Below are 12,662 nucleotides of genomic sequence, written 5' to 3'. Positions count from 1 at the left end.
CAGCTTGAAGTGCATCCAACCAAACTAACACATCCAACTGTGTATTATTGGAATGATTGAGAGAAGTTGCCTCATGTGGAAGCAGCTTGAAGTGCATCCAACCAACTAACACATCCAACTGTGTATTATTGGAATGATTGATTGAAAATTTTATTACCAGATGCAGAATGGGTACAATACAGTACGGCTCAATACACACAATTGTTAAGGGAATGCAGACCTACTTTCCATAGAACTTCATTCTTAGATGCTTCTATATAAAGTAGGTCAAACAAATTAGAAAGTTTTCTTTGCCCTATAGGGAAAAAAATGTTTTCTTCGCCCTATTTTTTTATTTATTTCTTTTAGCCTAAACTTAACCAGTTGGAAACCAGGGGTACAGTAATAAAATTAGCAATCAACCAATCAATCAATTCAATAGACCATGCTCACTTAAAACAGCGCTGCTTCTCTCTCAGTCTGACTCCCCCGCTGTTGCAGACAGGAGTGTGTGTGTGTGTGTGTGTGTGTGTGTGTGTGTGTGTGTGTGTGTGTGTGTGTGTGTGTGTGTGTGTGTGTGTGTGTGTGTGTGTGTGTGTGTGTGTGTGTGTGTGTGTGTGTGTGTTGTGGGTACGCCAGCGTCGGACAGTGTGAGAGTGAACGCTGCAGTCAGTGGGAAGGAAGTAGAAATTTAAATCAATCAATTAATCAATCAATCAATCCACAATTTTTCTTTTGTTCTAGATTGACTCAAGACCCATCAATTACATCATCCAACATTGTTTAAAGGACTAACACATTCCCCTTGACAGAATCGCTTCATATTTAGTCGTTATGGCGCTATCAACATTCTGGCGCTATCAACATTCTCCCGGAGTGAGCCGGCGGAGTGATATGTGATTCGGTTGTGGGCGGGTCCTGAGCCCAGGACCGTGGATTGTTGCCAATAAAGACGTGTAAATGGACTGTTTCAGCCAATCAGAATCGAGAAATTTGCATGCCGTTGTATAACTCTATGTAAAGTAGTCTACTAGTAAACTAGCAGTCTTACCTCTATGTAAAGTAGTCTACTAGTAAACTAGCAGTCTTACCTCTATGTAAAGTAGTCTAGTAGTAAACTAGCAGTCTTACCTCTATGTAAAGTAGTCTACTAGTAAGCTAGCAGTCTTACCTCTATGTAAAGTAGTCTAGTAGTAAACTAGCAGTCTTACCTCTATGTAAAGTAGTCTAGTAGTAAACTAGCAGTCTTACCTCTATGTAAAGTAGTCTACTAGTAAGCTAGCAGTCTTACCTCTATGTAAAGTAGTCTAGTAGTAAACTAGCAGTCTTACCTCTATGTAAAGTAGTCTACTAGTAAACTAGCAGTCTTACCTCTATGTAAAGTAGTCTACTAGTAAGCTAGCAGTCTTACCTCTATGTAAAGTAGTCTAGTAGTAAACTAGCAGTCTTACCTCTATGTAAAGTAGTCTACTAGTAAACTAGCAGTCTTACCTCTATGTAAAGTAGTCTAGTAGTAAACTAGCAGTCTTACCTCTATGTAAAGTAGTCTAGTAGTAAACTAGCAGTCTTACCTCTATGTAAAGTAGTCTACTAGTAAACTAGCAGTCTTACCTCTATGTAAAGTAGTCTAGTAGTAAACTAGCAGTCTTACCTCTATGTAAAGTAGTCTAGTAGTAAACTAGCAGTCTTACCTCTATGTAAAGTAGTCTACTAGTAAACTAGCAGTCTTACCTCTATGTAAAGTAGTCTAGTAGTAAACTAGCAGTCTTACCTCTATGTAAAGTAGTCTAGTAGTAAACTAGCAGTCTTACCTCTATGTAAAGTAGTCTAGTAGTAAACTAGCAGTCTTACCTCTATGTAAAGTAGTCTAGTAGTAAACTAGCAGTCTTACCTCTATGTAAAGTAGTCTACTAGTAAACTAGCAGTCTTACCTCTATGTAAAGTAGTCTACTAGTAAACTAGCAGTCTTACCTCTATGTAAAGTAGTCTACTAGTAAACTAGCAGTCTTACCTCTATGTAAAGTAGTCTACTAGTAAACTAGCAGTCTTACCTCTATGTAAAGTAGTCTACTAGTAAACTAGCAGTCTTACCTCTATGTAAAGTAGTCTACTAGTAAACTAGCAGTCTTACCTCTATAGTCATCTTTAACCATAACCATGACCTTCCAACCATAACACGAACTACAGGGAGAAATCGGCATCGCAAGCAAATCACAAAACAACTCTTTCAATCAGGATAAATTCACAACTTTATTTAAGTTAGGTCTATTTCATTGACATTTTCAGGTTTTCAGGTCATAGACGAACAAACAAACAGTGCAACAGTGACGGTACAAACAGCGGTACATCCAGGTAGCAGCCACCGGGGGAAAAGGCAATACTTCCTATAAAACAAACATCGTAGATCATTGTAGCTCCGTCCCTCATCGACTTTGGAAGAATACTGTAGTGGTTCTTCAAAAACAAACACTACCATGTGAACAAGGACATCAAATCAGCCTCGCAACACACTAATCAATCAGTCGGTTCACATGCACATCCAGGACATGAGCCAATATCCCAGTTATGATCCAAGGCTCATTTCCTGATTATCAATATGTCCGTGTAGACGAGTAAACCTGCTATTATTACCATAGATACGGAACTCACAACCGCAATGCAGTAAGTGGGATAAAGCATTAGAAGCACTATTGCAATAATATATATTATTAATAATACTGACAATAATGTTATTAAGACCATTCTCATTAATAGTCTAATAGTATTTCTAGGTGTTTACATGCCTCCGTGTGACCGTGTCCCAGCTATCATATTCAGGTTTCTCATTGTTTTTAGATTTTACAAAAAAAAACATTAAATGGTAATGAAATGCTTTTGCTGCCCCCTAGTGGTTGATGTTTTCACACTCAGCCCCAATCTGATAGACTTTGATAGTGTGCAGCAAGGTGAAAATAACCGACCACTAGGGGGCCGCAAAATGACCACGTGTTACACTGGTCTAAATATGGATTTGAGCCTGTTCAGTAATCAGCACACATATTTTACATCACCCCTGATCATTTTCCTGAGCATAGCCTACTTTAACCCTTTCACTACCACACTACCAAAGGGTTAACCCTTTCACAAACACACTACAGAAGGTTAACCCTTAAAATTTGATAATAAAAAAAAAAGGTTAACCCTTTCACTAGCACACTACAGATGGTTGTGAAAGGTTAACCGTCTGTAGTGTGGTAGTGAAAGGTTAACCTTCTGTAGTGTGGTAGTGAAAGGGTTAAGATGTTTAACATTTTTGCATCGTTTTTATTTATTTTTATTTGACCATTATGGTGATACATCATAGAATTATATAGAAGACACCGACCCAAAATAATCTCCTGGTCCTGCTAACAAACTGATAGCTCCTTAGAAAACATGTTCCTCTCTCTCCCTCTGCGAGGACTTCCTCGTTTACATCAAGGACACTATAAGAGAAGGAAGGGTCACCTCATCACTGTAGCATGGATGTGTGGGAACGGTCAGTTCCGCCGACATTGAGCTGAATGGGATCAACAGTCTCATTTATGACCCGTTGTAATACCTGTAGTACATGTCCAAAGTTCATAAAAATACGTTAAAAAATGAGTGATTAGGAGTGATTTTGGTAAACAAAAACTAAAAAACAAAAAAAAAACACTGCAGGTTTCAGTCTCTCATCGACTTCAATTCATTCTGCATTTCTTTCTCTTCCCGTTTTTGCTCTTGACTTTTCACCTAGATCCCCGATTCGCAGATCCCCAGGTGGGGTATCATTGGAAAGCCACACTCATTGGCTACAAGTTAACCTGTCCAATAATCTTCGAGATCGCCAAACGATTGACGGAGCTAGAGCCCCGGGAGTCAGGGGTGGTAATCGAAAAAAATATATATCGGCATGTAACTCGAGAACCGCTGAGCGGATATTGTGGCAATCGACAGGCAACCAATAGGGCTTTAATTCATGGAGACACAGGGTTCCGCTTCCTGCCGTTTCAGTGTGTATCCACAGAGGAGTCCTGAGTGTCCGTGAGAACCCCCTCCAGCTGCTGAATGCAGGGTGCGATGGTCTGACTGTGAACCCGGGCGATCTTGAACCTGCAGAGTTGAGATGACGTTTATTCAAGTTCAAGTTTCTTTATTAGTTGTCATACAGAAATACAGAATACTTTTGCATGAAATGCTTCTTTCTGTTTTGCTCCTGAGAGTGTGCGCTAGGTAAAATAAAAAGATAGTATAAAATAAGTATAATATAAGTATAAAATAGAACGTCAAGTACGTAAACAAAACAAAAATGTTCAATATACATATATACAGTATATGTACAGTATATAGAATGCAGAAGGTAACTGAGTTACAGCAATGTACAGTACAGTGTAGAAATGGTGAGGTATAGCTTAGCTTGTGGTGGTGAGGTGCAATGAGGTGCAATGAGATATGAGATTGATTGTGCAAATCTCAGTACCAATAAATATAAAGTGTGTTAGTGTCTAAAGTGGGTGCTACAGTGTGGTTTATTTAAAGTAAGTGTGTGGATGTGTGTGCTGTGGGTGTATTTGATGGTTTGTTATTGTTCATTGACTCAATCAAATATTCAGAGCTAATTATATTGTTTACAAGTTTATTTTTCTCATATATTATATATATTACTTGTATTTCCTATGTTTACGTCGTTCTACTGTTACCCTGCCCATACCTGTAACTCCCCTCCCCCATGCCGCTATCAGGGCCGTACCGAATCATTAGAAGCGTCGTTCATTACGTTGACGTTGGAATTAAAATCAACATTCGATTTTTTTTTATGTCTATTCATTCCGTTTAAACCAATGGTTTTTATTCACAGTTGCAGATAAAGATTAGGCTACACTAATATTATAGTATTATACTATTATAGTATATGACTAGTCATAAAAATGCAAATAAAACATGCATCATAAATGATGTAGCCTATCTGCATCCGCTCGGCGCTCCATCAAGACGTCACCATCACTTTCGTTCCAACCGTGCCCTTATTGGATTATTTATGTTGACCAAACTGACGAGTTATATTCATTAATCGTTTCTGCGCCAAGAACGAGTATACTCGTTATTGGCCGCCAATCGAATAACGCCAATAACGAGTTTACTCGTTTTTATGATCGTTATTTCCTTTATTCGCTATTGCCATTCATAATTCATCCAGCAAGGCTCCAGGAGATTCTGGACTGTCGGATATTGCAACGGCTCAACGGTTGCGTTCTGTGCATCAGGGAACATGTTCCGGGCAGAGCTCTCTTGTTATGTGGATCCAGACAAACACTCGAGTGCATTGGATCGCTTTCGAGACGCAAGAGTCAATATGCTTTCGGCGTTTATTGTGTCGTACAAACGGAAAACGGATCTAGCAGATGGAAATCAAATAATTGGAATATTTTTTCTCCAGACTCATTTGCCACAGGTAAGAGGAATCTAACGTTAATTCCAGCTCGATTGTCCATTTATTTCATTGCAATCCATCTGATCAACGTATGATGTCGTACTAAATAAAGCCGTTACTGACAATCAAGGAATCATAAACGACCCCCCCCCCCCTTTCCTTCACGCATGATGGAGCATAACGTATACCGAGCATACGCATTTGAATTTTTTTATATAGCGTGTATAGGAACGAAACGCCAATTGATTATGTATAATATGCATCAGGGCCTATAACTCGCGTTCTAGGAATGACTGCAGACCACTCTAAAAACATACTTATATTCACGACGGTATTAACACGACAATGTATGAATGGAAAAATATAACATTCCACATCCGGAACGATAGATACCCGATGTTGAATAGGCCATAGTAATGTCGATATAGCTATAATATTTAAAAAGTTATAGCCCTGCAAAGAAGGTGAGCGACTCCATAGGCTTATAGCACTGGCAGAGAGTGGTATAATATGGGCAAACTGTGTGGCAGACATTGTGTTAAAGGTCCCATGCATTATAAATGGCCTTTTCCAGTGTTTAGCATGGTTTCCTAGCAATGTGGGATTATATCACTGTGGTCTGGGTTAGTTAGTTAGTTAGTTAGTTAGTTAGTTAGTTAGTTAGTTAGTTAGTTAGTTAGTTAGTTAGTTAGTTAGTTAGTTAGTTAGTTAGTTAGTTAGTTAGTTAGTTAGTTAGTTAGTTAGTTAGTTAGTTAGTTAGTTAGTTAGTTAGTTAGTTAGTTAACGGAACGTAAACCAATCCCGGTCACCCTCTTTATCTGGGAACGCCCAAACCCAACTTCGGTCACGCCCCATCTCTTGCGCCATTCTGGATCTTTCCTCACAGCCCCACCAGATTTTGACGTCGAAAGGTAGGTGATATGAAATCACTTATTTTAGAGTATATATATAAAATTTTATGAGTATTCATCTATATTTAGTCATCTAAAGACTACTAGATGTGAACGTTTGTACCACTGCAACGTTATAATTGTTCGAATGTGTTCAGGGCGACGCTGTTTTCCAAGTAAAAGTAGCATCCTGTTCCTTAAACATGAACTCCCACTCGCCCCAAGATGAAGTCAGATCGTTTGGTTATGTTGCTAGCATATATAGCCAGTGACAACATTCTCAGTTAGAAAAAAGTATACATTTTCATATGAATAAATAATCATGTTTTATTGTTTCTTAACCATTTTCTCAGAGCCGGCAGTCCCACCGCAGTCCCACCGGGTGTCCCAGCCAACTTCCTCTCCCTCCCACGTAAGCTTTTTCAAACAACTGAAAAAACATGATCTACAAATGTCCATGGCCAAAAGGAACAGGAAGAAAAACTCGTATTGTACCTGCCCCTACGGCCTACACACACACAGTACACTGATAGACTGTTCATAGCGCAATATTTACCAAAATAAATGTTTTGAGTGGTGCTCCCTTTATTGTGTCTGCAGCCTCCTGTATTCCTGGACCATCAGGAGCCTCAACCTCCTCCTCCCACGCCAGACCCACGACACCCATCGGTACAGTATGTTACTTATGTTTTTTTGAGTTCGTCAGGGCAAACTTATGAATTGTTATTTATTTTGTCAAAAATGTGCTAATTTTATACAAATAGCTGTGGGGCACTTTGAACTGTGGTCCATGTGTGAAAAGTACTATATAGATAGTTATTCATATTTATTATTGGTATATTGTAATCAAGCAGCGTCATAATAATACATTTCTTTTTAACTGCAGGTCACTCCACCAAGAGGCAGAAGCTGGGGACCTGGGAGTGTGGCCGGTGTAAAAAGGCGAACCCCCCTGTGGACTCTGAGGGTTTGGTGTCGTGGGTCCAGGTTCCACACCATCTGTGTCCAGTGGGAGGAGGAGGAGGAGGAGGAGGAGGAGGAGGAGGAGGAGGAGGAGGAGGAGGAGGAGGAGGAGGAGGAGGAGGACGACGAAGATGCTAGTTTCTGGTGTTACTGGTGTTTGGATGAATGAGTGTATGAATGAAAACATTTATAAATATGTATGGTGTGCTGTAAATAGTTGATATTGTTCTAAGTTATATGTTTATTATATTTTTTATATATTGTTTATAAAATGTTAGGAAGTGCTGGCTGTTGTGTTAAATTTGTCATATTTTTGTACTCACAAATGTTAATGTGACAAGTGATTGTGATTAATATTTGTTTGTTAGACAAATAAAATGGGGATGTTGTTTGCTCCTGGCAAGAGATGGTAGACAAAGCAACGCTTTATACACTACCTTCCAGTTGACAGTAGATGGCAGCATTGATTTAAAAGGATGAAAACAGGTTCAAACTAAATAACTACAGATTCCAAGATCTTTTTTCACAGTTCACAGGTCAGCAGGTCAGTAAAAGGTGATGAAAATGCGATCTGAACATGGGAGCGTTAAACTATGAATGCGCCCTCACGTCACCTTACCGTGAATGGCCACCTAATTATCATAATTAAAGTGCAGCATTAGCATTATGCTTGTTGTCTAAAGGGAACCAAAATGGTACAATTTAAGTTTTTAAATGTTATCCGCATATATAGGACAAATAAAACAGCGTTAATTTGTAAAAAACTCCAATGAAAACGGCGCAAGGTACGTAATATTCGCTATTGTTATGCAAACGTAATAGAATCCTATAAAAAAAAAAAATAGAATCCTATAGTTAGTTGAACGGGCCTCACCTCCGCAGCAGCTCGCAGGCCTTGCAGGGTTCTGGGTTAGTTAGTTAGTTAGTTAGTTAGTTAGTTAGTTAGTTAGTTAGTTAGTTAGTTAGTTAGTCAGTTAGTTAGTTAGTTAGTTAGTTAGTTAGTTAGTTAGTTAGTTAGTTGAACAGAACTCACCTCCGCAGCAGCTCGCAGGCCTTGCAGGGTTCTGGGTTAGTTAGTTAGTTAGTTAGTTAGTTAGTTAGTTAGTTAGTTAGTTAGTCAGTTGAACAGAACTCACCTCCGCAGCAGCTCGCGGGCCTTGCAGGGTTCTGGGTTAGTTAGTTAGTTAGTTAGTTAGTTAGTTAGTTAGTTAGTTAGTTAGTTAGTTAGTTAGTTAGTTAGTTAGTTAGTTAGTTAGTTAGTTAGTTAGTTAGTTAGTTAGTTAGTTAGTTAGTTGAACAGAACTCACCTCCGCATCAGCTCGCGGGCCTTGCAGGGTTCTGGGTTAGTTAGTTAGTTAGTTAGTTAGTTAGTTAGTTAGTTAGTTAGTTAGTTAGTTGAACAGAACTCACCTCCGCAGCAGCTCGCGGGCCTTGCAGGGTTCTGGGTTAGTTAGTTAGTTAGTTAGTTAGTTAGTTAGTTAGTTAGTTAGTTAGTTAGTTAGTTAGTTGAACGGGCCTCACCTCCGCATCAGCTCGCGGGCCTTGCAGGGCTCTGGGCGGTGGTGCCCAGTACAACCACAGCTACACACAGCTGGGAGCTGCCCAGTACAACCACAGCTACACACAGCTGGGAGCTGCCCAGTACAACCACAGCTCCACACAGCTGGGAGCTGCCCAGTACAACCACAGCTACACTGTTGGCCCCTACATTGCATTATGGGTACTCTACTCTAGTCTCTACACTTCCATCCTGGTTTATTGTTATTGTGAAGTCACCCGTGTTCAGTTGCATTATGGGTACTGTAGTCTCTACACTTCTGGTTTATTCTGTTTTTGTGACGCACACTGACTGACTGACAACTGCTCCACTGGAAGAACCTCCTCGACTCTGGCTTCCTGTTGATTAGACTCGTGGACTTTCAGGGGTCAGAAAGACACTAAATACATAAAGAACGAAGATTCTTAACTAGGGATGCTCGATATTGGCTTTTTTACAGATACCGATATACCGATATTGTCCAACTCTTAATTTCCGATACCGATATGAACCGATACCGATATATGCAGGGTCCCCCCCCCCCCCCCCCAAAACTGAATAATTTCAGGTAATTAACATTACATATCTCTTGTCGTGGAATTAACACAACATTATGCTTACTTTTGACAATAAATAAAATCTGAATTAGTTCTTACTTGCTTGCCTGGGTAACTAAATGCAAAAAAAAAATATATATATATATATATATATATATATATATATTCTTTTTTTAAACAGATACCGATACTTTCCGATATCACATTTGAATGCCAATATCGGTAGGCCGATAATATCGGACATCCCTAATCTTAACACTTTGAGTGCCAACGACGAGATTTCTCATTAGTTCATGCCAACAGTTGAGTGCCAGAGAGACGGGAGATCTCGTTTTTGATAGTTTTTTTTTTATTAGCGATTTCCATTCATATTTCATAAATCTAGCCTCACGTTACCACTGGAACTCTCTGAGCTCCATTGGGAAAATACCGCCCCCTATCGTCTCTCCGGGTGGTACTGCACCCCTTTGGATTGGATTGAATGAAACGCATGGAGAAAAAAAAGTCCTGCTTCCACATTTTACTTGTCAGACAAGTAACCCGAGACGATCAAAGTCATCGCCGACCACCAGAACAGCGGATAATGTGTGTTTCCAGTACCCAGCGTTGGATCAATAAACGCAATCGATATTTGGAATGGCGATCAGGAATTGGAATAATCTTTTTGGAGAACATCTGATCTGAGGTAAGGAATCTATTTTACCAGTCTTGGGATAATCAGAGCTTTTTTCACAGATATCTCAACGTGGGCCATATGTGTTTGTGTGTGTGTGTGTGTGTGTGTGTGTGTGTGTGTGTGTGTGTGTGTGTGTGTATGTGTGCTGATCAGGAAATAAGATAATCGATTTTTCAGCCCGCTTCCCTAGCGTGCATAAGTACACATATACTATCAATAATCTAGCGTTTATTTGAAAACGATTCATAAATAGGCAGAAAAATTACAACGTTTTTTGTGTATTCCAGTAAAGGGTGATTATCACAGAATCTTCTGAAATTTTCTGAAACTTTCAAGAAACTAGCTTTTTTTCAAAATGGTATAAAACGGAAATGAACCGATTAAAAAAACAATCCGTTTCAACAATGTTGACTGCAAACAAGTCATTGATAAGCGACGGCCATATTATACACATAGCCATAATTTAAGATATAGTTTACTACTATGACATCATCACCAACGTTCCAGAATGATCGGGCAGAACTAAGGTTCTAGAATGTACTGCCATGACATCATCACACACGTTCCAGAATGTTCGGGCGGCACTAATTTTCTAGAATGTTCCTAACAATAGGTCTGTGGGTGAATGATGTACCATTACAACTACAGTACTGTATTAAGTTTCAAAAGTAAAAGTACAGTACATATTCTATAGGGTGTTCTTGTATTTCAGTGCATTCAACCCTCGATTGACCTGAAGGTTGTTAAAGTGGTCCAGTTATGCTGCTCTGTGTCCCTCAGATTGCTGGTTTACAATGTTAAAGTACTTAATCTTCATCAACAGTTGCTGATATTGCAAATGTCAACAGACCAGGCTATTAATCCATAATGGAGGTACTAGAAGAATATAATGTTAAATTACCATAGATGTATCACAACAACACATGATATTGTTCCAGTTTATATCGTACATCCATTTGTGTAACTGTAAATCCATGTATATTTATTGTATATATTAAAAATAGTGGCTATTTATGTACACTTTAGTTATGGGTTTTCTTTTCTAATCAGAGTGATCTATCTTGAGAATGTGTTGTATATGCATTTATTTATATTTATATTAAATATAACTTATACTTAGTGTTATAAGAAAAGCTATGTCCTGACCTGTACCCATTTACTGTGATTTACAGGTATTTTGGTAAATGGTAAATGGCTGTATTTATATAGCGCTTTTATCCAAAGCGCTTTACAAGTTGTTTCTCACATCTTACCCATTCACTCACACATTCACACACAGACGGTGGAGGCAACCATGCAAGGTGCCAATCTGCTCATCAGTGTCTTGCTCAAGGACACTTCTACACGCTGCCCGGGAGGAGCGAGAATCAAACCGGGAACCTCCGGATTACCAGACGACTGCTCTACTCCCAAGCCACTGTCGCCTATTAGGTCTATTTTATTATTAGGTATTTTTACTTTGGTCTCTATCACTATACATTTATAGTTAGTGTAATCAATCATTTGACCTGATGTACACTAGAATGTGCAGCATACCATTCTCTGACGTCTCACCCCTTTATGGAGGATTGTTGGCAAGTGACAGCTCTCACTTTTTTCCTCATTCTAGTGACTAGTGACACAACTGTCGGGTCTAGCTCGTATACTGCGTTGGACCACTAAACTAAATGTATCAGCAATAATAATCATGGATTATCGTCATAAACATTCTTGTAATCTTCAATCAAGTCAACTGTAAGTAATGCTTGAGACGTTATCTATAGCTAATGCTTGCATCACCATGGAGGTCTAAGGTAAATGTGTATCTCATGAACGTACTTTTCCACTGCATATTGAAACCCTCTCTGTCTGCTTCTAGATGAAATATTTGTGTTATCTTTAAAAAACAGGTATATTACCTGCTGTGGTAAATCACAGTCAGGAAAGGGGCTGCCTGCAGCCATCGTCAACGAGAGTCATTCACGGTCGGCTCTGTGTCCGAGTTTTGAAAGGGGGCGTGGCTTAGCGATAGGTCTATTGTTAAGGGGATGCAGACCAGAGAAAGACTTTCGTCTTGTTTACACCAGGGTTCCCCATTTTCAATTCATAGTGACATTTATGACATACACAACATACATGACATAATGACATATGACATTTATGACATAGGGACATACATGACATACAGGTATATAGTACTGTTACATTTGTGACATATATGATATGCAAATCGTAATCGTACAGAGGCTGCAATTTGAAACTGGCCACCGTAAATGTCCAACCCCCCCACCCCCTCCTAATGTACAGTCTCCTCCCCACCGTATGTATATATTCTCTCCCACCCACCCACCCCCTCCTAATGTACAGTCTCCTCCCCACCGTATGTATATATTCTCTCCCACCCACCCACCCCCTCCTAATGTACAGTCTCCTCCCCACCATATGTATATATTCTCTCCCCACCGTATGTATATTTCTCTCCCACCCACCCACCCCCTCCTAATGTACAGTCTCCTCCCCACTGTATGTATATATTCTCTCCCACCCACCCACCCCCTCCTAATGTACAGTCTCCTCCCCACCGTATGTATATATTCTCTCCCCACCGTATGTATATTTCTCTCCCACCCACCCACCCCCTCCTAATGTA

The 12,662-nt window shown here is 39.6% G+C and overlaps 1 protein-coding gene across 1 annotated transcript in view; it reads left to right on the top strand.

The window, feature by feature from the left end:
- The window catches only part of LOC311248208 (dynein light chain Tctex-type 3-like), a gene marked incomplete at its 3' end in the record, with an annotated part of 15,985 nt that extends 13,390 nt beyond the window's left edge, over positions 1 to 2,595 (top strand). The window contains exon 6 of the mRNA XM_084339132.1: positions 2,588 to 2,595. Within this exon, the coding sequence (XP_084195258.1) occupies positions 2,588 to 2,595 (8 nt within the window). The remainder of the gene's footprint in view (positions 1 to 2,587) is intronic.
- Between the last annotated feature and the right edge of the window lie 10,067 nt (positions 2,596 to 12,662).

The sequence above is a fragment of the Notolepis coatsorum genome, assembly GCF_963971535.1.
Source record: "Notolepis coatsorum genome assembly, contig: SCAFFOLD_500, whole genome shotgun sequence".
Lineage (NCBI taxonomy): Eukaryota > Metazoa > Chordata > Actinopteri > Aulopiformes > Paralepididae > Notolepis > Notolepis coatsorum.
Note: the sequence above shows the minus strand (reverse complement) of the source record. Positions and strands in the feature narration are given on the sequence as shown.